Source organism: Microcebus murinus, chromosome 19 (assembly GCF_040939455.1).
Source record: "Microcebus murinus isolate Inina chromosome 19, M.murinus_Inina_mat1.0, whole genome shotgun sequence".
Taxonomy (NCBI): Eukaryota; Metazoa; Chordata; class Mammalia; order Primates; family Cheirogaleidae; genus Microcebus; species Microcebus murinus.
This window is the reverse complement of record NC_134122.1, coordinates 52,147,918-52,175,322: the sequence shown is the minus strand read 5'-3', so window position 1 is coordinate 52,175,322 and position 27,405 is coordinate 52,147,918. Positions and strand designations below refer to the sequence as shown.

The window sequence follows — 27,405 nt, the reverse complement described above, 5'->3', positions numbered from 1 at the left end:
GCTGCAAACACTGAGTGCCCCCGCCCCATCCACAGGGTCGCACCCCCAGGTGCCGGGCCGCCGCAGCCCGCCGGGAGCGTCGGGGGACAAAACCCGGGCGAGGGCCCCAGCTCCTCAGCCCTTCCCTGTCCCGGAGGCACGTTCGTTCGGTGCCGGCTCTCCGCACACTCACCACGCAGGCCCGGCCACCCCGCCCTGGGAGTCCGCCTGGACTTGTAGGCCGCGTCCCCGGGGCCTGGCGGGGTGAACCTCAGGGTGCTTGTGCGTTTGGGTTTTGTTTTCCCCGGCGACACGGTTAGGGCAAAGCCGCTTTGGTGCTGCAGTGCGCCACAGGCCTCTCCCACGCCAGGCTTTTCCCTCAGAATTTGGTTTGGCAGTTTCCTACTGTCTTGTCACACCTTGTTTTAAGAAAATTTGTAATTTAAAAAATTATTTCCATGTTATTCTGTCATATATATATTTATATATATAGTCTAAGATGATTTGAAAAACATTTTAAGGCCGGGCGCGGTGGCTCATGACTGTAATCCTAGCACTTTGGGAGGCCGAGGCGGGAGAATCGCTCAAGGTCAGGAGTTCAAAACCAGCCTGAGCAAGAGTAAGACCCATCTCTATAAATAGAAAGAAATTAAGTTGGTCCGAGGGTTGTGGGTTATTGTTAAGCTGATTTAACATTGTCTCCCCCCACAACCACGCTTGACTAGCTTTAAAAAAAAAAAAAATAGAAAGAAATTAATTGGCCAACTAAAGATATATAGAAAAAAATTAGCCGGGCATGGTGGCACGAGCCTGTAGTCCCAGCTACTCGGGAGGCTGAGGCAGGAGGATGGCTTGAGCCCAGGAGTTTGAGGTTGCTGTGAGCTAGGCTGACTCCACGCACTCTAGCCAGGGCAACAGAGTGAGAATCTGTCTCAAAAAAAAAAAAAAGGAAAACATTTTAGCCTTTTATATTGTTGGTCCCAGGAGGGTTACCTGAACACGGGAGCACACACACTCACATACACCACATTCCAAGAAACTACCAGAAGTTAGTATCAGCCTGCCATTACCAGAGATAGGACGTCAGGTACCATTTTTGCATTTATCATTAAGTGTGTTTTGGGGAGGGGGCTGAGGGTCTGGATACACTTTGAGATGCTGTCCTTTTCCTTCAACCCAACGTCCTGTCACATGCACAGATAACTCTCTGACAGGAACGCTCTGCATAAGCCACACGGGGTTCTCTTTTATTGGAATTATATGACAATTTTTTTTCTCATGCAGAGGTGAGTCTTACCAATTTGTCATCTTCAAGGTTGTCCATTTATACATTAAAAAAATAAGATTAGTTCCAGTCACCTTTCCTCAAATGAAGCCCCACCTTCCTCAGGAGGCCTCTGAAAGGCTGGTAGTGACTTTTGGTAGTTTCTTGGACTGTCGTATGTGTGAGTGTGTATGCATGCGAGAGTGTGGGGTGTGTGTGTGCATGCATAAGCACACGCTTCCGAAGGCTAAAAGACAGGACAGGCAGAGGGCAGCAGTGGGTGCAGATTGCTGCTCCTTTGGTGGTTGATCTTGTAAATGTACACCGCACTGACCTCGGGGACTGTGGATGCTGCTGAAGCTCTTGGGGAGGAGACAGTGTCCACGTGCAGTTTTGTGCACCTGCTAGAGTCATGTCAAGAACAAGTGCAGGAGCAAGCCAGGGCTGTGTGAGGGGCAGACAGGGTTTTCTGAACTGGAAATGCTGGCAGCTCGCAGAGCCCCTTCAGCAGTGCTTGCCCAACATGTTGGCTGGGTGGGTGGCTCATGCAGCCAGGGAACACTGAGCCAGGCCTGCAGGGTCCACCTGGGAGGGGGTCAGCACAGGTGTCCCAGCCTGTCCCTGAGCCTCACTGGCTTGTGTCCTCCTCAGATTAAGGACGGCATCCAAGTTTAACTCATACCGGGCCTGTGGCCTGATATCCACAGGTAGTGAGGCAGTGAAGTCATTTCATTATCATGATTCCCATGATTTTAGTTCCCTAAAGTCTTTTTTTTTCCCTCTCTTTTTTTTTTTTTTTTTTTTTTTTTTTTGAGACAGAGTCTCGCTTTGTTGCCCAGGCTAGAGTGAGTGCCGTGGCGACAGCCTAGCTCACAGCAACCTCAAACTCCTGGGCTCGAGTGATCCTTCTGCCTCAGCCTCCCGGGTAGCTGGGACTACAGGCATGCGCCACCATGCCCGGCTAATTTTTTATATATATATCAGTTGGCCAATTAATTTCTTTCTATTTATAGTAGAGACGGGGTCTCGCTCTTGCTCAGGCTGGTTTTGAACTCCTGACCTTGAGCAATCCGCCCGCCTCGGCCTCCCAAGAGCTAGGATTACAGGCGTGAGCCACAGCGCCCGGCCTTTTCCCTCTCTTTTTTAAAGACAGTGTCTCACTCTGTCACCCAGCCTGGAGTGCAGTGGCATGATCATAGCTCATGGTAATCTCCAACTCCTAGGCTCAAGCAAGCCTCCCACCTCAGCGGGAGGGTATAGTAGCTGGGATAACAGGCATGCGCCACCACACCCAGCTAATTTTTTGTTTTTTTTAAGAGATGGGTTCTTGGTGTTATTCACAGGCTGGTCTTGAACTCCTGGGCTCAAGTGACCCTCCTGCCACAGCCCCCTGAATCATTGGGATTACAGGCATGAGGCACTACACCTAGCCTAGGTCTTTAATTCCTGTTGTTCGGTGCTACCACAATACGTTCCACAGCCATGATCACGTTTAACCTTTACGCTGCCTCTGCCAGAGGAGTACTGTGTTTTTTCACTTTAATTGATGCCAACAGAAAAAGAATGAAATCTGTTTTTAGAGTTTTGAGAATGTCCTTTTAATAAAGATACATAACACAGAGAGAGAATGACTTATCTGTTGGTTTTTGTTTTCCAAGTTGCCCAGAAAAGGAATTGCTAGTTTGACCTGGTAACCACTTAGGCTATGACATTTATGGTCAAGGAATTTTCTAACTGGAAACCCTCATACAGCAGGTTAAGGTTTTGTCCCTTCTTGGCAGCCACTGTTGACAGAGACTGTGTGCTCGCCCAGTAAAGAGGCAGACAGTAGCAGGCTCTTGTCCTAGATTTGCTGCCCAGTGGAGTGAGCCCCTGAACAAGGAATGTGACCTCTTTGGGTCTCTGCAAAGTGGAGCTAAGAATGCCACCATGTCTGCCCAGCAGGGCTGTGAGGAGTGTCTCCTGCACGTGTCTGCACGCAATCTGATCATCGTGGTGGAGCCACTTCTCAGCTTTCCTCCAGGCTAACTACCCCTGTATTGTCTTCTATTGCTGCTGTAGCACATACCACACTCATTAAATGGCACAAACTTACTACCTTATAGTTCTGTAAGTGGGAAATCCAACATGAGTCTCACTGGGCTAAAAGCAAGGTGTCAACACAGCTGTTCTGCTTTCTGGTGGCTCAAGAAGACAATCTATTTCCTGGCCCTTTCCAGTTGTTAGAGGCCACCTTCCTTCATCCTGAAGCCAGCCACCTGGTACCTCTCTGACCCTTTTTTTATCGTCACATCTTTTTCTTTCTTCTGCTTCCCTCTTTCACATCTACGGCCCTTGTAATTACATCGGGCCCACCTGGATAATCCAGGCTACTCTCCTTATTTTAAGGTCAGCTGATGAGCAAATTTAATTCCATCTGCAACCTTAATTCCCCTTTGCCATGTAAGGTGACATATTCACAGGTTTTGAGGATTAGGACATGGACATCTTTGATGGCCATTCTGCACACCACAAGCTTAAAACCTTCATTTCTTCTGGTAAGGTCTGTTTCTAACTCCTGCATCATCTCCTCTAAGTCATTTCTGGTTCAACAAACTCAAGCAATGCTGAAGTAATGGGTCCAGGAATGAATATGGGACTCTTGAAGGACCCCAGTAAAGCTAAGTTTGATGAGAGTGGTATGTGGTCATGGGTACCCAAAACCCACACACAGAGCATGCTGGGAAGAATCAAACTGTGAAGAGCAGCAGATGAAATCAAATATTGGTGACCTACTCTGTGTTTCCAGGTGTGGATTTGGTCAAAAGCCAAGTTTATCAATAGGAAATTCCTAATGGAGGAACTTTACCAGCGCTTTCTAGATGGAGAAGACAGCCACGTGGCTCAAGAAGACGACCCGTTCTGGGATCCTGTCGAGGTCATCCACTTGGGCTCAGCTCACATCTGGCTCCATCCACTTGCCTATTGCATGAAGCTTGAGGAGCAAGTGGCGTTTCTGGACTGTGAGGGGCTGGAGGAGGCCGTGTTGCACGTCTCCATCACCCCCTGCTCCCCGACAGGACAGTGGGTGTCTCCTTCCTCCCCTTGCCCAGCTCTGGGCCAGTCACACATAGAAAATTCAGAGCAAGCCTGAGTTCTCTTGAGGGGGTAGTCAACTTGGTACCCTGAAGTGGTTATTCATAAGACCAATGAATGAACTCATTCATTCATGATTTGGCCTCATCAAATCTGATTTTTTGCCATGACAGCCAAATCAGCTGACCTGAAATGCCCAACCACATTCGAGACAGCTCAGCACTGCCCTGGGGGACCCAAGGAATGAGGTCCTACCCTGCCATCCCACAAAGAGGCAGGTGTAGTAGAAAGAGCCTTGAACAAGAGCCAAAAGAGCTAGGTTAGTTCCAAACAATGAACCCTCAGAAGAGAGAAGCCAAGGGCATTGTAGGGCCTTCCCACCCCCAGCCTCCTCCTGGCCACATGTACAATGCTTTTCCTATGAGCCAGGAGTAGAACACTGATTTTCTAGCTCACCCCTTCTCCATCCTTTGTACAGGCCTGGCCATTTACAGAGATGTCTGACCTCATTCTGTGCTGTCAGTGACCTTTCTGTGGACACAGGGTTTGTTTTGAGTGATCAGTCCTGTCTAAAGCCTGCCTCATTACCTTTCACCTCCTCTCAGGATAGCTCATTTGTTTTTCCTCTTCAGGCCATGGGCAGTTTTTACAAAAGCTAAAGTCTTTTAGCAATCCAAAGCAAAGAGGCTGGCAGGGGCCCTGGTCTGGGTGCCAGGGCCCTCCTAGGCTCCCAATGCAACCCATTTGTCTTTCCAAAGAGGACACTAGCTCCAGAGGGGAGTAAGAGAAGGCCAAGCTTCTGTGACCAAGAGAACAAGCTACCCAACAAGTCACTGTCCTCATTGGGCCTCTAAGCAACTTCCTGGTCATTTGGCTGCCTGACATTATATCTCCCATTGCAGATTAATAAGGCAGCAGACTGTAAGTTTCAGACTGTGAGTTTGGTTGACATGAGAGTTCCCCTGTTAGAAAGCTGTTCAAATCAGTTTCTGAGCTTGTAGGCCTGGTGTTGACTCTGGACTGTAAATAATTCACCAAGGAAAATGACAGCTTGAGAGGCAGCATCTGGGCAGCCAGCTGGCTTTCCCTTCTGTCCGACTGGGGACCTATCAAAATCTTCAGTGTGACTTTAGTATCCACATCTGCGTGCACTTATCACATGGAGCTATTTATATTCTTTTCCACCAGGCTGTGAGCTGCTTGAGAAGGTCCAGACCTTACCTTGAGGTGCCAGTGTAGAGAGGGCTCTCATGTTAAGTGTCTCCTCAATGAATGTATGCCACAGCTGGTGATATTGCCTATCCTTCCTTTGGTGAAATTAGCTACCTCTGAAGGATTCCATTTAATTCCCTTGAAATCACAATCCTAACTTGCTTGGACCCAGTCTAACCTGAGGTCAATGTTCACCTATTGTGTTTGCAGAGCATATGGTGACGAGGACGTGGTTATTGACCCTCTGGAGATGCTGGGCAAGAGGATCGATTTCCAGATTTGCATTGTCCAGTGCCTTGGCGTCAAGTGGCTAAAGGAAGGAGCAAGGCGGGGCATTCAGACAGGGTACCAGCCTGCCCCACCGAACTGCTCTGCACACCACTGCTCGTAGCCCTGGTGGGAGGCAGTCCAATCTTCCCTCGAGTTTTAGAAATTAGTTTATCAGGAAATTTTCTTAAGTTTCTTTGTTCAACTCCAAAATGACTATTTCCCCCATCTATTTAATAGGGAAGCCACACATCTCTCCAGGTCACTGGGCTGTGTGGTCAGTGTGCACTGAACTTTTTATGTGATGAAGCAGTAGGCTTAGACATTTTAATTATCAGAAAGAATATCCAGGCTGGGCGCAGTGGCTCACGCCTGTAATCCTAGCACTCTGGGAGGCTGAGGTGGGAGGATCACTCAAGGTCAGGAGTTCGAGACCAGCATGAGCAAGAGTGAGACCCCCGTCTCTACTAAAAATAGAAAGAAATCAATTGGCCAACTGAAAATATATAGAAAAAATTAGCCAGCCATGGTGGTGCATGCCTGTAGTCCCAGCTACCTGGGAGGCTGAGGCAGAAGGATTGCTCCCTGAGCCCAGGAGTTTGAGGTTGCTGTGAGCTAGGCGGATGCCACAGCACTCTAGCCAGGGCAACAGAGTGAGACTTTGTCAAAAAAAAAAAGAAAAGAAAAGAAAAGAAAGAAAATCCAGCAAAACTGTTTTATCTAAGTAAAATAGCTTTTGCTTTTGTTTTAGTTGGAAACAAAAGGACAGTATTATGATGTGGCAGAAGCGCCAGCTATGCTTAAACTAATTAGGCTAAAAGAATGTTAAAAGATAAGGCAGTAAGAGAAGAAAGACTGAAGGACAACAACCAACCATCTCACATGGAAAATGTGCAATTTTAGATTAAGTAGAAATAATTTACCAAGATCTTCCCCCTTTTTGTTAGACATTTACTGCTATCCATACAGTGATGCTACCCATGTTGAATAACTGAGATGACGGAGGTGCAGACAGCAACAATCATGAGAATCAATTATAGGTCATCTTTCATCTAATCCATCCATGTGCTGCAAATCTTTGGCTCATCTGATCCTTTTCTGGTTTTAAACTGTTTTATGTCCTTTTCTCAGGTACAGAATTTATGACCTTCCAAACACTATATATACAAAACCTGTGTGGAAAATTGTGAACCCCCAAATTGAAGAGACTATCCAATTTGCAACCTTAAATGCATCTCAGGAGTTTCTGAATTATTTGCAGACAAATGCTCTCATTGTTGATTTATGGGGCCTTCAAGGTACTTTGTTTACTTAATTCTTTTGCACAGTACATTCTTCAATCAGATATAATGTCAGTACAGTTAGGGCTGCAGGAGAGGTAGAGGAAGGAGGTGGCCAGGGTCCTGACAGCAGTGGGCAAGAGCCATCTTGTCCCCTGCCTTCTACCCCAGGTGATTGCATAGTTTAATACAGGGGTTCTCAAACTTTTTAAACGGGGCCAGTTCACTGTCCCTCAGACTGTTGCAGAGTGCACACTGTGGGCCCAGGATGAGTCAGCTGCTAAGCAGGACAGGCAGTGGCAGCAAAAACACCCAGAGGGATGGATAAATGTGCTAGGCAGCCCGTATGTGGCCCTTGGGCCGTAGTTTGAAGACGCCTGGAATATCTCCTCACACAACACAGGGGCTGGACAACTGAGACATTTCTTTCCTTGACGTGTTTCTCCCATACTACAGAAGGCTGTGCTGAGCTGAGCTGCACTCAGCCAGACCTCATGGTCACAGGTGAAGGTCATATCGTGGTGGACGCCAAGAAAATTTCCACCATGAAGGATACAAGCCAGGTGTGTTCATGTGACATTCAAATGGGCATCACAGGTGACTAGAAAATCTCAGATGATGGCTGCCTGAGGATTATTAATCTTCCTTCCCCTTAACAAAAGTTGTTTGATACACTCCTGCATACCCTGAGGGGCTTAAACCCTGCTCACCAGCCCTCCTACCCCCAAGAATTCCATTTGGTTTTCACGTGGTAGTAAACATTGCCAGTCTCAAAGATAACCCAGCAACAGGCTTAACTGACATGTTTTTTGTAGACTACATCAAACCAGACATCAGAACTTTATCTGAAGCTGCACAAGTTAGAGCAGGAGACAGAACTGCTCAGAAACATTAACAGAGCTCTGAGAGAGGAAAACGTGTTTCTCAAAGAATCACTTGCAAAACTTGGTTCTGGTCCACAAGGTGAGAGATTGTTCAAGTCTTGGTTGTTTAGCTTATCCCCAGATTCCTACATTTGGGATGCATATTTGTCTTTATAAGAAAGAATGAGTTAATTCATATCTGGTTTCATAAACAAAAATGTAAGACACTTTTTTTTCTTCTTTCCAGTCCAGTTGAGATTTCTTTGGATGGGTTCAAATTGGTACCTGATAAATGCTGACATAGTAGAATGCCACCTAAATAAATAAATATAGAGATGCGTAAAGAAATAGATGAATAAATAAATGTTACCTTTTCTTTTCACTTCAGCCCATAAGCCTTCTGATACCCTGAAGATAACTGGGATGACAGCACGACTGCCACCAGCCATGGAGATTAATCAAATGTGCACTCAGCAAGCCAGCTGCGACAGAGAATTTGCCAAGGCTCTTAAGGTGTTTTACCAAGGCATGAACACAGCAAGAGGGCAGTTTCTCAGACTGAGACAGTATAAACCTCCTGTAAGTAACCAGAATCCTGGGAGCAAAAGGAATATCTATTAAATTTATATATTTATATGACTGCATTTCCTGAGCTTGGAGATGTATGTATTTAAGCAAAAGAGCAAGTTGAAGCCTTAGAAGTGTGAGTCTACTGCTCTCTAACCATCTCTGCTCGGGCCTTTTTATTTTAGTGCACATCTAGCTGGTCCCAGGCAGCCATGGCCATTGCAGCATTGATATCCATTCACTTTACAATACAATATACAGAATATCCCAGAAATGCAAATTTGGTTTATCATTATAAAACCAAACATAACTCGTCACATTAGATTACTGGATGCCAGCTGACTTCATTTCTGTCCTTTAGGTAATAGCCAGTGCAGTAAGGCAAGATATACAAAGTGTAAGGATTGGAGGGCTGGGTCATGTATGGTGGCTCACACCTGTAATCCCAGCACTTTGGGAGGTTGAGGCAGGAGCATCACTTGAGCTCAGGAGTTCAAGACCAGCCTGGGAAACATAGCGAGACTCTAAATGTCACACTATCTGCCCTCTGCCATCACCATTCGCAACACTGTCACCACCTCCTCCACCATTTGTCACTGGCACTCTGGCCCAAACCCATCTCAAATCCCTTCTCAGAGGGACCTGCTCTCATGGGGCAGGGATGCATCAGCAAAACCCCACCAATGGGGGGGAAACCCCACCAATGGGGGTAATCTCCATACCCCATGTTTCCTTTGCAGACCTCAGAACCTCTCCAGTATTAGAAGACTATATAACATTCCAGTCTGAAATATTTGGATTATCTCACCAGTTTTCCTTATTGGCAGTAACTAAAGGGCCATTCAGGCAACCTTTTAGAAACAAAGTTGTCCTATGTAACTTACTGCATCTGCTAGCAACTTTCAAATGCAGTTTTCTAGCCCAGAGGGAAAACTTACTGGGCACTCTACGCATATACACGCAATATTTTTTACTCTAATGACATGAGGTCTATCTACTACTATCATTTTTTTTCTTTCACTTCTTTTTAGGAAGACGATCAAATGCTTCGACCATTTGTACACCAACAGTCACAGATGTTGAAGGATTTTGGAAACCTACTTGAATCCAGCTTGTGGAGACTGAAAAATGATGTTGCTCTTATAGTAAAAAAGAAAAGAGAATATTTACTGCATGTCAAATAGTGAGGATACACCCCTGAAGACTGAAAACATTTCAGCTTTGAGTTGTGAAGATTATTTGTGTAGCTAATGGGCTTAACCTCTTCTGCCATTTTCAAGCAAAACTCTCCTTCAATTTGATTTTAAATCAAGAATGAATCCATATCCAGGGTGAAGGTGGGGTGGGAGATATCTGAAGTGAATGGTTAGCACTCTGAGCTCTGGAATCAGACTGCCTAGGGGCAGTTATATTCTGGTTAAATCCATCACTTACCAATTGTGTGATTTTTGGCAACTGATTTTCCCTAAGCTGTTCTTTCCTCATTTGTTATCTGGGAATAATAGTGTTTGCTGATGGTAAATGAATATAGAGCACTTAGAACAGTGCCTGGTACATAGAATTGATAAGCATTTGCCATTAATGTTTTTATGGTAAACAGGTCAAAATTTCAAATGAAGCTCTTTTGATAAATTTATTAGTCAGACCAGATGGTTACTTCATGCCCTTCATTTTGTATTCTTGCTCCAAACAAGTTTGAATTCTACCTCTACTTATTTTCTCTTTTCATAGATTTATTTGAAATACTGTACGTTCAATTTGCTGACCAGCATTAGTGCTTGTACTATGGGATTTTTTTTCAGTGCAGGGATTACAATTGTTAGTGAGATCTGCCAGGAGTTAGTCTATTTTGAAGCCAATCTTGATTCCACAAATTGACTAATGGGTCTTAGTTAAGGACTGACAGACACTGAGTGCTCTGGGAGGGGCTGTAAAGAAACTTTCTGTGGCTAAAGAGAGACTTCTAATAACAATAGTAGTGATAATGGCATCATGTGCCAGGTACTAATCTAAATGTAAACAGTTTAGCTCATTTAATTCTCACAATAATTCTATTAGTATGGCACCATTATTTCCTCCATTTTGAGGCTTTAAAGGTTGAATGACTTGTCCAGGCCACTGTAAGCAGGGAGGTTGACATTAGACCCCACAGACATCACTGTGATGGCCTGAGGCCTGTCTGTGCAAACTGTACCTGGGAGAAGCTGGGCTGATTTGCATAAGAAATCAAGGAGGAAATAAAATATGACAACCCCAAAAACTGCTCCCTAAAATATGAAGTTAAGGGAGATCAAATGGGATGACACTGAACCTCTACTGGCAGGAGAGGCTGATAAGAGCTCCAAAAAAGTCTCTGTAAGGCTGAGGAATCTGGCACTTTTTGTTTAATATCAGGATGCGAGATTTGGGTCTTGCCTGCAGCTCAGGTCCTGACTGTATACACACGTCAACAAAAAAATGTTTTGGGGCTCTGTAATGTTGGAGCCCAAGTCTGGAGCACACATGGTAACAGCCAGAGCAGAGTCAGCAAAGGCATCACGGAATCCTGGAAAGCCTCTGTCAGTGGCATACAGTAACAATGGAGGCTGAGCAGACTTTCCAGTTCTGTCTGGCCACTGAAAGTAGAGATGGCTTCTACCTCTTGGACTGAGCCTCAAAGTTATTGGACAGTTTGCAGTTTACTCACATGAGATGAGTCATATACTTGTGGCAAATGAGAACAGGCGGAACCTTGGGGGATTAAAAGGAAAATCAGAATGAGACACACTTGTACTTCAAGCTGGAGGATGGGGTCACTCGGCTACCATCATGGATCAGTGTCAAGCCTGCATACACTGCAAAGCTGGAAAGAACACAGAACATGAAACTGCACCCAGTGGTTTCTAAATGGAGATCTAAAACATAGACTCCTAGTCACTGCCCTCCAGATCTCCTGAATACAAACTGCTGGGGGTACTTCAGAACCTACTGTTGTTTTGACATTCTGATACCAGCTAGTCCTGGGATCTATTGCTCCTATACAGTTTTCTTTCTTTTTTTTTGGACACAAGAGTTTTACTCTGTCACCCTGGGCAGAGTGCAGTGGCTCGCTGCAACCTCAAACTTCTGGGCTTAAGTGATCCTCTTACCTCAGCAGTCTCCCAAGTAGCTGGGACTATAGGCGTGCACCACAAGGCCTGGCCAATTTTTTTTCTATTTTTAGTAGAGATGGGGTCTTGCTCTTGCTCAGGCTGATCTCAAACTCCTGAGCTCAAGCAATCCTCCCACCTTGGCCTCCCAGAGTGCTAGGATTATAGGCATGAGCCACTGTGCCTGGCCTCCTGTACAGCTTTCTAATTTTAGAGCTGATAAAACCTTTTCTAATGTCCCACAAGTTAGGGCAGAGCTGAGACTAAAATCCCTATCTTGTGATGACCAGGTGAGGGCAGAGGAAGCAAAGTTAGGGAGAGCAGTACTACCGCCAACAATCTCCCTCTTCAAGTTAGATACCCTCCTTCTCCTGTACAGGCAGCACAGAATGGTCTCCCAACACAAATAATATTCTTAAATATGTTATGCTTCTCATCTCTAAGTAGAAATTCCATAAAGGGATGTCTTCTTTAGGTAATGAACAACACGAACACTATGTTTATTATGTGCTTATTACAAAAGGAAAAGTACTTTGCTTTATTTTAGGGCTTCAGTGGAAAACCTAGTTAAAATACAAAAAGAAAAATTCTGCTTAGGCAGTGAAAAATCAATAGAATCTTACAAACTCTATCCTTAAAACTAATCACAGGTATAGAGCCAGGGAAAGAAAGAATAACAAGCCCAATTATTTGTAGTAAACAGGTCAGACCACTTCAGCAGCACATTTCTACCACTACACAAATACATAGGCAGGTCCAAACACAAAACCACCATTCAATTGACAACCCTTTATTATACAACTATACAACTTAGGTAACAGCCCAAAATCAGTCACTGTAGATGGATGAAAAACTACGCTAAAATAGCAAAAAGTGCTGTTTCATTTTGCAAAGGCTCACACAATATGTAGACAAACTCAATGGAAGGTGAGATTCCATTCATACCATGGCAAGGAAAGCAGCAATTACTGTCCTAAATGAATGCCAGTCCTGGCACCTTCATTGAGGAATGCTGTTAACAACAAAGATAGGGACACTTCCTCCACCATCAGACCTGCCAGCTCATTCATAAAAATTTTCAAGGAACATTTTGGTGAAAAAGTCAAATATTAGTTCTCTCTTACAAGCAATAAAATCACAAAATCAGCTGAGATGTGAAATTTAGGGTAAGCTAGTATAATTTCCTGCTTTTAATGTGTAGATATTTTAGATTTGACAATCTTTTCCATATATAGTCAGACAGGCTTATAGAAGTATTTCAAATATCAAACACAGAAGCTGTTAATTCATGCACTTTACGACTTCAGTTAATTCTTCAAATGTTTAGACTTCAGAGCTGCTAATGACACTAAATTCAATGCCATGTTTGTTGAGTCTGTCAATCAACTTTGTTTTGGAGAAAGCTGCTCCAGGTGTGAAGACCCCTCCCCTGTAAAACAATAACAAGAGAAAACAGTTCACACAGGTCCTCTCCAGCCCTCTGTTCTGTAGTACTAGCTATCAAATCACTGTAGAACTCATGAAAACCTGAGTCTTGATACTATCATGGCTACTTTGGGTTTCATTCCTAAAATCAGCCAAATGAACAAGTAGCTGTTATTCAGGAATAAGTAGTACAACAACCAATCCCATCTAGATTGGCTCAGCTCCCAGTGAGATTATTTCCATGCTACCGTGTGTTCAAGGAGCATACCGAGCATCATCAACCTGAATAACTGCTATTTATGAAGATAGTCCTCAGACTCAGGAGGATTAAAAAAAGATCTGAATAGGATAAATTTAGGCAATCAATTATTATTAAAGTGTAAACAGGACTTAAACTGGATGAAAAGTTTTTTTAAATACAATAGCTAACATTTGTAAAATGTTAAATATTTTCAAAGGGTACATGAGTATTTGAAAAAATTTAATTATGTTTTACTATATACAAATTTATTTTTATTATTTAATATTGTTTTAGGTTATGCCTGATTTACTTCCCAGCTGCAGGCCTATCTTCGTTTGTAAAGTTGGCCTAGTTTTAGGGTAACAGCTAAATATTCCAATAAGATAGTACATTTGATGATTACATAGCCAGAATCCCATGATTCAATTCATGCTTGGTGTCAGGCCAGGCTCCCACTGCTAGTTGGTATAGTTCAGCGCTGATTAGCAGCTCCTGTTAATACTATTTAACAACACGGACTTTCTCTGAGTGGCTGATTCTGGACTTGAGCTATTTTTATAAAGAACTGGAGCTAACTTAACATGTCTCCCAAACTTTCCTGTCTTCCCTCATTTACCTCCACAGTTGTTCCCAAAGGCTGCTAAGAAACTGTCCTCACAGCTTTAATTTATCTATATCTTTGGATCAAAGGAACTGAACTAGATACTTACATGCAGACTCAAACCTGAAAATCAAATCAAGATCAGCTAAAATGTAACATAGGTAAAAAAGGATGTCTTCCAATGAAAAGAAAACCAAACTTACGCCTTAGGAAGATCAGAGACATCATTTAGCAGTGTCATGGCTGCCTGAACCATAGCTATGGGTGTAGCCACATAGCCAGCCTCTGCAGAAAATGGTTGATCAAGGAAAAAGTATTCATGAAGTATGCCTTCAATAACACCCAAAAATCAGATAGTAGATTTCATATCTAACTCTAGACATACAGAATTTTTGCAATAGATACTCTGGTGACTTAATAACAAAAATAACAATATTTATACAGTACTTATAAAGTGTTAGGAACTATACTAAATGCTTTAAATCTATTAAATTCAATTTTTTTTTTTTTTTATTTTATTTTTTTTTTTGAGACAGAGTCTCGCTTTGTTGCCCAGGCTAGAGTGAGTGCCGTGGCGACAGCCTAGCTCACAGCAACCTCAAACTCCTGGGCTCGAGTGATCCTTCTGCCTCAGCCTCCCGGGTAGCTGGGACTACAGGCATGCGCCACCATGCCCGGCTAATTTTTTATATATATATCAGTTGGCCAATTAATTTCTTTCTATTTATAGTAGAGACGGGGTCTCGCTCTTGCTCAGGCTGGTTTTGAACTCCTGACCTTGAGCAATCCGCCCGCCTCGGCCTCCCAAGAGCTAGGATTACAGGCGTGAGCCACAGCGCCCGGCCTATTAAATTCAATTTTCTTAAGAATTATTGAGTTTAGTACAATATTTTTATCCCCATTTTATTGATGAGAAAACCGAAGCATAGAAAGTTTAAGTGACTGACTTGTCAAAACTGACAAAGTTAGACAGTAGCTGAGCCAGAATCCCATCCAGGCAGCTATCGCCAGAGTGCATACTCTACCCACTACACTGAAGTGCTTGTTTTTTTTAATTTTTTAAAATTTATTTCTTTTTATAATTTTTTTTTTACCTATACAGCATGTTACTGTACTGAATACTGTAGGCAGCTTCTTGACAATAATTGAAGCCAATGATTGTAGTATTTTTGTTTCTCTATTAATACACTAAGATGATCCCTATCTGCATCCACATACTTAAAAAACCTCTTGATTTATTAAAGAAAAACAAGTGACTAAACATTAGTAACTTTTATAAGGTCTATCAGCAATTAGGACATTAGCATTTATATTCCTGTCAAATAATAAAAATATAGTTCATGTATCTTAAAAAGTCAGATGGGAATTTGGAAAAAAAAGGCAAGTTGCAAACATATCCCCATGTGGCTTGATTAAAACTTCCTGTGACCTATCAGGGATGAATGTAATTAAACTTATAATTTTACTCTAATTCTCAAGTGGGCCTGTCTCTGTATAGTTCTCTAAAATTTATAGTGAAAGCTCTTAAACTTTTTTGGGCAATGCATCCTTTTAACCATCTATCAAAAGCCATTACATTACCCTCCCTTGAAAAATACATGTGTGTACATCCATCTTCTAAACAATGCCGGAATGTTCAGAGACTCAAAAGAAACCTTAGAGGCAGACCACAGATTTGACTGATGTTATAATTATACTGCTTGTGTATGAGTCTGAAATAGGTAAATATCAACCAGCCCCTTTTCTTATTAATACTAATTAAAATTTGCCATTCTGAATTATTGAATTATACTGAAAAAGAAAACCAGAGGGAAGAATGTGCTAATAAAATTGGATTATATGAATAATTTCAATCCTTCGACAGTATACTTTTAAATTACTTAAATAATTTGTGCAAATGTATTTCTAAAAAATCAAGCTTCAAAAAGAATATATTGTAATAGCACCTGACTTTATAGCTTAAGGCAATATAAAACTCCCAAGCATTCTTAAGTTATATGTGAATACCTGGTCCTTTCACCTGAGTACAAATTCTGATATTTGGTTTGTTCTTATCAGTACTAACGCCTTGGCTATATCCTTGACCAAAGAACGTCAACGTAAATGATGAGGCATCAATCTATGAAAGAGAAAGCAAAGGGCTTATTTAATAAATATGTCATTTCCTCCTGGAACATAATAAAACATACTATTCTACTTCATATGAGACATTTTCAGTAGATTAAAAACACTGATATTTGCCCAGAATATCTTATCCTTTAAGCATGGAAGAAAAATTAATTCTTTGAAGCTGTAAGTTTTGATGACTACTGTGATATGGGGGGAAGAGAGGTGGTGACAAACATGGGTGAGATAATGATTCTTGAATGTAGTTTTTATTGGGGTGGGGGATGGAATATAGAAATCTGATTTTACATATTTTAGGTGACAAGACAAAAACAGCCAGCAAGTAATAGAAATATGGGCCTGGGGCACAGATACATAATTGTTCCACTTAGAGATATAAAAATTCAATTCAAAAAGTTAAATTCTGGAACTTAGCATCTTTCATAGTCACTAAATTTAGTAATCACTAAATTTAGTAATAAGGTAACACATAATTCAATCATGATCATCAAACTTTTATTAATATTGACAAAGGGTTATTCATCACAGCATTGCCAGATACAGCTGTGCTTCTTCAGACTTTCAACAGATTAAATAAATATAACATGGGGTGCTAATTATACAATGGTGATGCAGACGCTCCAAGACTGCTTCCCTTAATACAGATAGAATTTTTGTGAAATGGATTTTTTTTTCAGAAAATGTCCTTGGTCCAAACTGTGTATTTTCTCATTTTATACTTTAAATGAGCATGTGTCTCATACTCATTTAAAAGACATAAGTATGAGACATAAATATATGGTCCCTGTCTTTCCTGGGGCAGGGGGGAGAAATACATAACAGTATAAGACATAAACTAAAAGATGCAAAAATAGCTCAGAGGAGGATGTTACTAAATCTACTGGGGCAGCAGGCAGTGTTGTGAAATGTATACACACACACACATTTTAGTAATTTACTACACAGAAAAGTATAATGGATTCCAGAAAGCAGAAACCATTATTTAAAAGGATGGAGGGGGCCGGGTGCAGTAGTGTAACCTTAGCACTCTGGGAGGCCAAGGCGGATCGATCACTCAAGGTCAGGAGTTCGAAACCAGCCTGAGCAAGAGTGAGACCCCCATCTCTACTAAAAATAGAAAAAAATTAATTGGCCAACTAAAAATATATAGAAAAAATTAGCCGGGCATGGTGGCACATGCCTGTAGTCCCAGCTACTCAGGAGGCTGAGGCAGTAGGATTGCTTGAGCCCAGAGTTTGAGGTTGCTGTGAGCTAGGCTGATGACACAGCACTCTAGCTTGGGAAACAGAGTGAGACTCTGTCTCAAAATAAATAAATAAAGGGATGGAGGGATGCAGCAGCATGGTGTACCTAGAACATATAAATCAAGAGGTGCAGACAAGATCAGACACATGCCACACTTGATCCCTCCCCTGCTATGGCACCCATGTTAACTGGTCATGACCCTCTCTCAGGCTATGCACACATTCAGCCTCAGAACTACTTTCAGCATAGTCTCTGGGTTGCTACTACCAATTAATCAGAGTTGGACGAAAAATGAAACCTATCTGGCATCCAGGACTAGATCATGAGGAGCCTAGGATGGCCTCACACCTCTGGAGATGGACTTCCAGCCAGTTGTACTCCAGGGTATGTTCCAAAATCACCCACACCTGACCTGGAACCTTCCTACGTGCAGAGCAGTGATTCTCAACTCTGGCAGCAATTAGCATCACTGGTGAGATTTTTAAAACCCCTATGCTCAGGCCACATTCCAGACCAATTGAACTAGAATCTCTGGTCATCAATTTTGAGTTGTCTCCTAAAGTGGAGAACCACTGCTCTATACTTTCAGGCCCACTCCAGACCTACTGAATCAGCATATCCAGAAGCAGTGTAAGAGCCTGTGTATTTGGAAAAAGCTCTCTAGGTGATTCTGATGTATGAAATCCCAGTTAAAAATCACTGCCAAAGTGGAGAGTCAAGGAAAATTTTCAAAGGCAATGATAAGGTCAGATTTTCTGTCTTAGAAAGATCTCTTAGATACTACTGAAAGATGGATTAGAAAGAAACCATAGGAAGGCTACAAAAAGTCAGCCAAGAGATAAGGGCCTGTACTATCAACAGAGTAAAAGGCAACCCAAAGAAGAGGAGAAAATATTTTTAAAACATGTGTCTGATAAGAGATTCATATCCAGAATACATAGACAATTCTTTTTTTGTTTGTTTTTTTTGAGACAGAGTCTCACTCTGTTGCCCAGGCTAGAGTGAGTGCCGTGGCGTCAGCCTAGTTCACAGCAACCTCAAACTCCTGGGCTCAAGCAATCCTACTGCCTCAGCCTCCCAAGTAGCTGGGACTACAGGCATGCGCTACCATGCCCGGCTAATTTTTTCTATATATATATTAGTTGGCCAATTAATTTTTTTCTATTTATAGTAGAGACAGGGTCTCTTTCTCTTGCTCAGGCTGGTTTTGAACTCCTGACCTTGAGCCCACCTCAGCCTCCCAGAGAGCTAGGATTACAGGCATGAGCCACCGCACCCGGCCATACACAACTCTTACAACTTAAGAAAAAACGAACAACCCTATTCAAATATGGGCAAAGGGACTCAAATAGACATTCCTCCAGAGAAGGTATTACAAATGACCAATAAGCACATGAAAAGATATCCAACATCACCAATCATTAGGTCAATGCAAATCAAAAGCACAAAATACCACCTCACACCCTTGTGGATGGCTACTATCACAAGAAACCCAGAAAATATTAAATAACAAATGTTGGGGAAGATATGGAAAAATTGGAACCTTGGTGTAGCATTGGTGGGAAGGTAAAATGGTACAGCCACTATGTAAAACCGTTTAGTGGTTCCTCAAAAAACGAAATATAGAATTAACATATGATCCAGCTATTCCACTTCTGGGTGAATACTCAAAAGAATTTAAAGCAGGGTCTTGAACAGATACTTGTACACCCATGTTCACAGCAGCATAATTTACAATAGCCAAGAGCTGGAAGCAACGCAAGTGTCTACTTACAAATGAATGGATAAATAAAATGTAACATATACATACAATGAAATATTATTCAATTTTAAAAAGGATGGAAATTCTGACATATGCTACATGTATGAACCTTAAGGACATTATGCTAAGTGAAATAAGCTTTTCACAAAAAGACAAAGACTGTATGATTCCATTTATATGAGGTACCCAGAGTAGTCAAATCCACTGTGACAGATGGTGGCTGCCAGGAGCCAGGAGGAAGGGGAGATGGGGAGTTACTATTTAATGGGCATAGAGTTTTAGTCTTGCAAGATGAAGAGAGTTCTCGAGGTGAATTGACTGCATTGGTTACACAACAACACAAATGTACTTAATAACACTCAAAACTTAAACATGGTTAAGATGGTAAATTTTATGTTCTGTGTATTTTATCACAATTAGAAGAAAGAGAGGTAAAGGCTTGATCAAGGCAGCTGTGATGGGTTTGGAGAAAATTATAGAATGATGCTTATGTTTCTTGCTGGGTAGATGATAGTACCACCAACTGAGATGGGAAATATAGAAAGAAGAAGAGAGTTTGGGGGAAACAAGTTCAGGTTTTGACATGTTGAGTTTCAAGTACCTGGAGGATATACATCTAACAAAATAGATGGACACATAAATCTGGAAATATAAATGTGTTAAGAACACTGCTGAGATCACTTAGGGAGAGTGGGTGAGAAGTGGATATAGGATGGAACCCAGGGATTAACATAAATGATCCACATGTAAAAAGTAGAAAGAAGATGAGGATATAGCATAGCAAAGGAGGAGAAAAAGCAGACAGAAAACTTCAAAGAGAAATTATCTCAGAAGCCAAGAGAAGCAAGAATTTCAAGTAGGACAATAATGTCAAAGATAACAGATAAGTGAGGACTAAAGATCATATAGCAGTTGTAAGGTCGATGGTGACTTTAGCAAGGGGCAATAAAGGGGGAAGTAAGGGTGAGAGCTCTTTTTTAGTTAGGAAAGACATGCACATGTTTATAGGATAAGGAGAAAGAACCTGTAGAGAGGCAGGAGGCTGAATCTAGAGGAGAGAAAAGGAATTATCAACTGATGAAGCCAAGGCAATCTGAACAAAAGCAGCAGTCATAGCTAAGACTCAGGCTCTTTTGAATATCAGATCCACCATATTTCAGTTATGTGAACTTAGGCAAATAACACCCTGTTTATTTCCTCAACCGTAAAAACTAGATTTTTTTTTTTTTTTTGAAACAGAGTCTTGCTCTGTCACCTGGGCTACAGTGCCTTGGAGTCAGCCTAGCTCACAGCAACCTCAAACTCCTGGGCTTAAGCAATTTTCCTTCCTCAGCCTCCCAAGTAGATGGGACTACAGGCGCATGCCACCATGCCTGGCTAATTTTTTCTATTTTTAGTAGAGATGGGATCTCTCTCTTGCTCAGGCTGGTCTCGAACTCCTGATCTCAAGCGAAGCTCCCACCTTGGCCTCCTAGAGACCTAGAATTACAGTCGTGAGCCACCGTGCCCAGCTGATAATGATACCTTTAACGTAAAGCACATAAAGCACGTAGCCCAGTGCCTGCAACATGGTAACTGCTTACATGGTAAAGGACCCAGGTGGGAAGATTAGCCTTGTACAGAAGAACACATCTTCTAGAGAGGAGGAAAAAAGGTGAAGATGGGAATGATGCCAAGAGTAGGGACTTGAGGGGGCACACAACAGATGCTCTCAATCCTTTCAGTGAAGTAGGAGTTGAGATAATTTACAGACGGGGATGAGGGCTGGGGTTGAAAAAAGCTACTGAGAGGAGGCATGACTAATGAAAAGTAAAACAGGTCAGCACGATGGCCCGTGCCTGTAATCCCAGCACTTTGAGAGACCAAGGCAGGAGGATCATCTGAGCCCAGGAGTTCAAATCTGCAGTGAGTAGTGAGCTATGAAGGCACCACAAAGAAAAAAGAAAGAATCGGCAGTGAGATATCCCCAGGGGAGTGCCTTGTGTAAAGGAGATGAAAGCTAAATGACCCATGGCCTGATTCAGGGTGGGATCTGTAAGCTAAATGGTAGAGAATGAGGCCTTCCTATCGCTGAGAATATTGGATGCCTGGTGATTTACATTATCTACTGTGGGAATTCAGGGTATATAGAAGAGAAAGTGAAATTTGGAGGCAGAGGAGGCACAAGGAAAAGATAATAGAGGAGAAACACATTTGAGATTTCTATGAAGTAAAAGAGAATATATTTTCTAGAGCCAGATGGCTGGGTTCTCATCCCACCTTGACCATTTATAGCTGTTGAACCCTGGGCAAGTTTCTTAGCCTCTCTGTGATCATTTCCATCATTTGTAAAACAGAGATGATAATAATACATATATCCAAGGGGCGTTTGAAAAGATTAAGTAATCTAAGTTAAAATTTTAAAAGAGTGTCTGGAACATAGTAAATGCCCCATCAAGTCTTAGATGATACTGTCACTACACTGAAGAAAAGTACAAATAAAGGAAAATATTAGTTTAGAGCTTTGAATATAAAAGAAAGGATTACCTGCTTTTGTGTTGGACCTTGTTTTGAAAAATACCCAAAGGAGAAGAGCCATGGGAACTAATGGAGAGAGGAAAAAAAACCCTCAGTGATATTTTTAAAAACTCATGGAAAATATTTCTAAAAATCAATTTCATAAAATTTTACTTACTTTTATGAGAAGTTGCCTTCCAATGCCAAACCTCACAAAGAATAAAAAGAAAAGTCCTGCAAACATCAGCTTAATAACAGAGGTGATGCCTCCTACAGTTATATAAGCAGCATACTGAACCTAGATTGAGAATAAAAAGTTAGAATGTTACTCCCTACATTTTAGACCAAGTAATACAAGGATGTTGGCTACTTCTTTCTTTTCAGTCACAAATATGGAACAAAAGGAATTTCTACTTTATGAATGCATTATGTTCTATAAGCTTATTCAGAGACCAGACATGGGAGACTATTTTTTAAAGAAATTGTTACAAATGGTAGTTAGCTTCTGCTGTTTGACTGAACACAAAAATCCACATAATCTATAATATATATCTGAGTTTAACAACAATACATTATAGAATGCAGACTTCACACTTACAACCCTTCCTATGAGAAAACACCCTCCACCTTTTCACTTGAGATACAGTTTCCCCCTCAAGTCTCAGCAGTGAAAGCCAGTACTTCCCTCACCATGGAAATAAGATGGTACTCCAGAGGTAGCAAGGAGAGCAGGGACAGAGAGGCCCCAGACATCTCCATAAGCAATAAAAAGTGTTTCTAGCAGCTGAAACACTAAACAGGGACTGCTGAATGCTTATGACACCAGGATTTCTTGTACTGACTTTGCTGCTGTTGTGTTATAGTAAAAAGGTATTCAGCAGGCAAGATTTGAATCATGGGGCATGGCTATTACCACCCCCATAAAACGCAAAATGCTCTACCTTAACAATTCTATTTCTGGAAGCTAAAATATGTATTATTTATTTAGCTCTTTCTTATTTTGCCTTACAAACAAAAATATCTTACATCAAATAGATAAGGGATAAATCATATATACTTACTGGTGATTCCTCGAAATTTTCATGCAAGTAACGCTGAGTCCGCTTCACAACAGACACATCAGATCCCAAGAAAGGAATGGAATATACGTTGAGTTCTCTACAAAAAGAAATTGGCCACCTGCAAGACAGACCCATGAATATTTTGCATTTTCTCCAATTACAGTGACAACTTTGGTTGCTAAATTTTTGAATAAAAAAAATCAGTAACTGTTTTTGAGATAGTAATAAAGATGGTGGATGATTTCCTTTTAATTAAAATTTATTTCAATAATTCTTCCTTTGTTCTCTACATCTAAACCCAAATAAATGACAAGTGAAACAGTATAGTATTCTTCCTATCATGGACATTTAACACATGTAGTTTAACTATGTTTTACCCCATCAATTTTCCTAAACAATAAAAAGAACATTCAACAGTCCAATCCTAACCTCATATCTCTAAAGTTCTCACATAAGTGCTATTAATGAAGTTAATTAATCTACATTAAGATCAGCACACTTTGAAATGGTGGTTTGACTGCATAAAATTTAATTGACATTTAATTTTTATACTGATAGTAAAAAGTCATCATAAAATTCACTTTCTTCCTAGTATTCAAATGTATCATATATGAAGTACTTAAGCTTATGGTAATATATTGAAAACAATCCTGAACCTACTACAAAATAGTCTCCAAGCTTTTCTTTTTTTTTTTTCCCCAGCTAACCAAAAGTGTATGACCAAGCTTTTCTTAGTAGCATACTTTATAAATAGCCAATGTAGCAACAAGATACTTAGATTATCTTAGATATATTATAGAATAGATTCTCTTTCCTACTGCTTCACTTGACTAGAAGAAAAAAAAGAATAGATTCTGAGATAATATACCTTCTTTTCAATTTTGGACCAACAATTGGGAGAGGCTTCAGATTTGATGCATGTCGTAGTTTTCTTAAATTACTCTGATCTCCCAAACTATAAATTGCCGACTTCCAGGTACCATCGTGAATGCACAACCCCTAATAAAATAATTGAAGAATTAAAGAAATACATTTTAAGGAGTAATTACTAAAATGTAAAACCAAGAAACTTACAATTGTTACAACATTTCACTACTATTTGGATAAGACATAATCCCTTATTTAATAATTTTGAGATGAATTTTCATGACCAACTAGGCAGCAGTAACACTCATTAGCTTGATCATATTCAATATTTATACCAATATAAGCCCTTTCTTCTTTCTTCCTTCCATTATTTATGCTCTCTGTAATAAGTAATTATTATTCAACTAATTGACCATATTCCTCATGACACAGGAAAAGAAAGCAATATAAAAATAGAGAGAACAAATTATAAACAAAAAAAGAATGGGCCGGGCGAGGTGGCTCAAGCCTGTAATCCTAGCACTCTGGGAGGCCGAGGCGGCCGGATTGCTCGAGGTCAGGAGTTCGAAACCAGCCTGAGCAAGAGCAAGACCCCGTCTCTACCATAAATAGAAAGAAATTAATTGGCCAACTAATATATATATATATAAAAAAATTAGCCGGGCGTGGTGGCACATGCCTGTAGTCCCAGCTACTCGGGAGGCTGAGGCAGAAGGATTGCTTGAGCCCAGGAGTTTGAGGTTGCTGTGAGCTAGGCTGACGCCACGGCACTCACTCTAGCCTGTGCAACAAAGCGAGACTCTGTCTCAAAAAAAAAAAAAAAAAAAGAATGAAAAATAAAAATTTAAAAATAAAAAATATTGACCATATTCCTTCAAAATTTGCCACCTAGGCCGGGCGCTGTGGCTCACGCCTGTAATCCTAGCTCTTGGGAGGCCGAGGCGGGCGGATTGCTCAAGGTCAGGAGTTCAAAACCAGCCTGAGCAAGAGCAAGACCCCGTCTCTACTATAAATAGAAAGAAATTAATTGGCCAACTGATATATATATATAAAAATTAGCCGGGCATAGTGGCGCATGCCTGTAGTCCCAGCTACTCGGGAGGCTGAGGCAGAAGGATCACTCTAGCCCAGGAGTTTGAGGTTGCTGTGAGCTAGGCTGACGCCACGGCACTCACTCTAGCCTGGACAACAAAGCGAGACTCTGTCTCAAAAAAAAAAAAAAAAAAAAAAAAAAATTTGCCACCTAAACTTATTCCTATCCTATGCTGATTCCTCAAACTGTCAAGATACATTCCTGCGCAGACATTTATGCAGCCACACACAGCACACTGTCCATTTATCCATCCTGTTAATGCCTGCTTCCCCATCCACCTCCATCGCCACTTAGTCTAGCCCCAACTTATATACCTATCTTTCTGCAGAAGTCTTGTTAAAATATTTTTAATTCTAAAATTTACAAATATGATTTATATTTTATTTCCTTAATCCTTCAATTTCTTTTTGGTACTACAGCCAGTAGAGAATCCTTTTCTTTTCTTTTTTTTTCCTCTGTTGTCTGGGCAAGGGTGCAATGCATCCTCATAGCTCACTACAACCTCAAATCCTGGGCTCAGCCGGGCGTGGTGGCTCACGCCTATAATCCTAGCACTCTGGGAGGCCGAGACTGGTGGATTGCTCAAGGTCAGGAGTTCAAAACCAGCCTGAGCAAGAGAAAGACCCCATCTCTACTAAACATAGAAAGAAATTAATTGGCCAACTAATATATATAGAAAAAATTAGCCGGGCATGGTGGCGCATGCCTGTAGTCCCAGCTACTCAGGAGGCTGAGGCAGGAGGATCGCTTGAGCCCAGGAGTGTGAGGTTGCTGTGAGCTAGGCTGACGCCACGGCACTCACTCCAGCCTGGGCAACAAAGTGAGACCCTGTCTCAAAAAAAAAAAAAAAAAAAATCCTGGGCTCAAGCAATCCTCCTGCTTCAGCCTCTTGAATAACTGGGACTATGGGAGCAGTCCATGATGCTGGTTTATTTATTTATTTATTTTAATTTTTAGTTAAGATGGGTCTAGCTCTTGCTCAGGCTGGTCTCAAACTCCTGATCTCAAACAATTCTGCTTTGGCCTTCCAGAGTGCTAGGATTACAGGCATAAACCACCACGCCCGGCGAGGAAAAGATTCTTAACTTGACTCTGTAAGAACCATCCACTCAGTAGTTCTTTTGTTGTCAAATAAAGAGAAGAGACTATCGTTAGATCTACCTGGTCTTTCCAACCGCATCTTCTGCTGCTCTTTCAAAGGAGGCCTCTATTCCAGCCCTACCAATTTTCTTATCCTCTCCATATAGTCCTGTCAGTCCTGTATGAATTCCCTATGGCCCTTCCCCCTTCTTCTGATTATAAAACTCTCTTTCCTTTTGGGAACCTCTTCCATGTTGTTCAGCTGGGATTGACCCTATGATCCCCCCTGCAGGGGTCTATGACTCAGACCTGGGCAATTGATTACTCCATTAGTCCAGGTCACATTTACTGGCTCAAGGATGGCAAAATGTCCCAATACTTGACTAATCTTCCCTATCATTTGATACATGAACTATGGCAGCTCTTTCCAGGAAATCCTGAACCTTAAGGACAAAGGATACTTGGGGTTCTCAGCACCTTCCCTGCTCTGCTAAGAGCATACAAAGAAGCAGAAGCAGCAGAAGAGGCAGAGAGAGAAAAATTAGAGAGGAAGAAAAAAGAGTTCTGACAATGTCATTTGAACATCTAGCTCCAGCCTCATCATATACTTACTGATACTTGGTTATATGAATCAATAAATTGCTTTTTGTTTTGTTGGTTTGAACTGGATTGAGCTGGGGTTGCCCCGGCCAGAGTGCCATGGCGTCAGCCTAGCTCACAGCAACCTCAAACTCCTGGGCTCAAGTGATCCTTCTGCTTCAGCCTCCCGAGTAGCTGGGACTACAGGCATGCGCCACCATGCCTGGCTGATTTTTTTATATATTATTTTAGCTGTCCAATTAACTTCTTTCTATTTTTGATAGAGATGGGGTCTTGCTCTTGCTCAGGCTGGTCTCGAATTTCTGAGCGCAAATGATTCACCTGCCTCGGCCTCCTAGAGTGCTAGGATTATAGGCGTGAGCCACCGTGCCCAGCCTGTAGGCTTTGCATCTTATTCATTGACATGTCACTTTATCTTTCACTACTATATACATCTACACCACTAGACAGTATTTGTTGACTAAATATATTTTAGAACAAATACTTATAAAGCCACAGAACAGATCTAGAATTTGGCTAGGCACTACTGGCAATAAAAGTACTATCATAAAATATGATCCTTTCTCAGAAATACAACTGTTTTGTGTTCCTAAATAGACTATAAATTCAATAAGACTAGATTTACTTCATACATTTCTTTTATGGTCACAAAAGGATCTAACTCCAAGATAGGCACATAATAAAAATATAAATTTAGACTTGCACTAAAGTGAAAATTTTCTTGGCCAACAACAATTATTACACAATAATAACAGATGCTTTAGTGTTGGAATCATGGTAATTCACTTTAATATAATGAATTGTGCAGTTGTTTTTTTTTTGTTTTTTTTTTTGAGACAGAGTCTCGCTTTGTTGTCCAGGCTAGAGTGAGTGCCGTGGCGTCAGCCTAGCTCACAGCAACCTCACACTCCTGGGCTCAAGCGATCCTCCTGCCTCAGCCTCCCGAGTAGCTGGGACTACAGGCATGCGCCACCATGCCCGGCTAATTTTTTTTTATATATATATATATCAGTTGGCCAATTAATTTCTTTCTATTTATAGTAGAGACGGGGTCTTGCTCTTGCTCAGGCTGGTTTTGAACTCCTGACCTTGAGCAATCCGCCCGCCTCGGCCTCCCAAGAGCTAGGATTACAGGCGTGAGCCACAGCGCCCGGCCTGTGCAGTTGTTTTTA

At 41.6% G+C, this 27,405-nt stretch overlaps 2 protein-coding genes across 2 annotated transcripts in view; one reads left to right on the top strand and one right to left on the bottom strand.

The window, feature by feature from the left end:
• The window catches only part of LOC105863751 (kinesin-like protein KIF28P), a 56,040-nt gene extending 46,349 nt beyond the window's left edge, over positions 1 to 9,691 (top strand). Inside the window, exons 17-23 of the mRNA XM_012751205.2 lie at positions 4,032 to 4,306; positions 5,741 to 5,875; positions 6,929 to 7,095; positions 7,534 to 7,640; positions 7,893 to 8,040; positions 8,329 to 8,519; positions 9,539 to 9,691. Of these exons, the coding sequence (XP_012606659.2) occupies positions 4,032 to 4,306; positions 5,741 to 5,875; positions 6,929 to 7,095; positions 7,534 to 7,640; positions 7,893 to 8,040; positions 8,329 to 8,519; positions 9,539 to 9,691 (1,176 nt within the window). The remainder of the gene's footprint in view (positions 1 to 4,031; positions 4,307 to 5,740; positions 5,876 to 6,928; positions 7,096 to 7,533; positions 7,641 to 7,892; positions 8,041 to 8,328; positions 8,520 to 9,538) is intronic.
• Positions 9,692 to 12,409: 2,718 nt separating this feature from the next.
• The window catches only part of SCCPDH (saccharopine dehydrogenase (putative)), a 33,524-nt gene continuing 18,528 nt past the window's right edge, over positions 12,410 to 27,405 (bottom strand). Inside the window, exons 6-12 of the mRNA XM_012751206.3 lie at positions 23,462 to 23,592; positions 22,594 to 22,711; positions 21,711 to 21,830; positions 21,563 to 21,619; positions 15,910 to 16,021; positions 14,106 to 14,187; positions 12,410 to 13,064 (exon numbers count right to left, since the gene is read on the bottom strand). Coding sequence (XP_012606660.3) covers positions 12,959 to 13,064; positions 14,106 to 14,187; positions 15,910 to 16,021; positions 21,563 to 21,619; positions 21,711 to 21,830; positions 22,594 to 22,711; positions 23,462 to 23,592 — 726 coding nt within the window. The 3' untranslated portion in view covers positions 12,410 to 12,958. The remainder of the gene's footprint in view (positions 13,065 to 14,105; positions 14,188 to 15,909; positions 16,022 to 21,562; positions 21,620 to 21,710; positions 21,831 to 22,593; positions 22,712 to 23,461; positions 23,593 to 27,405) is intronic.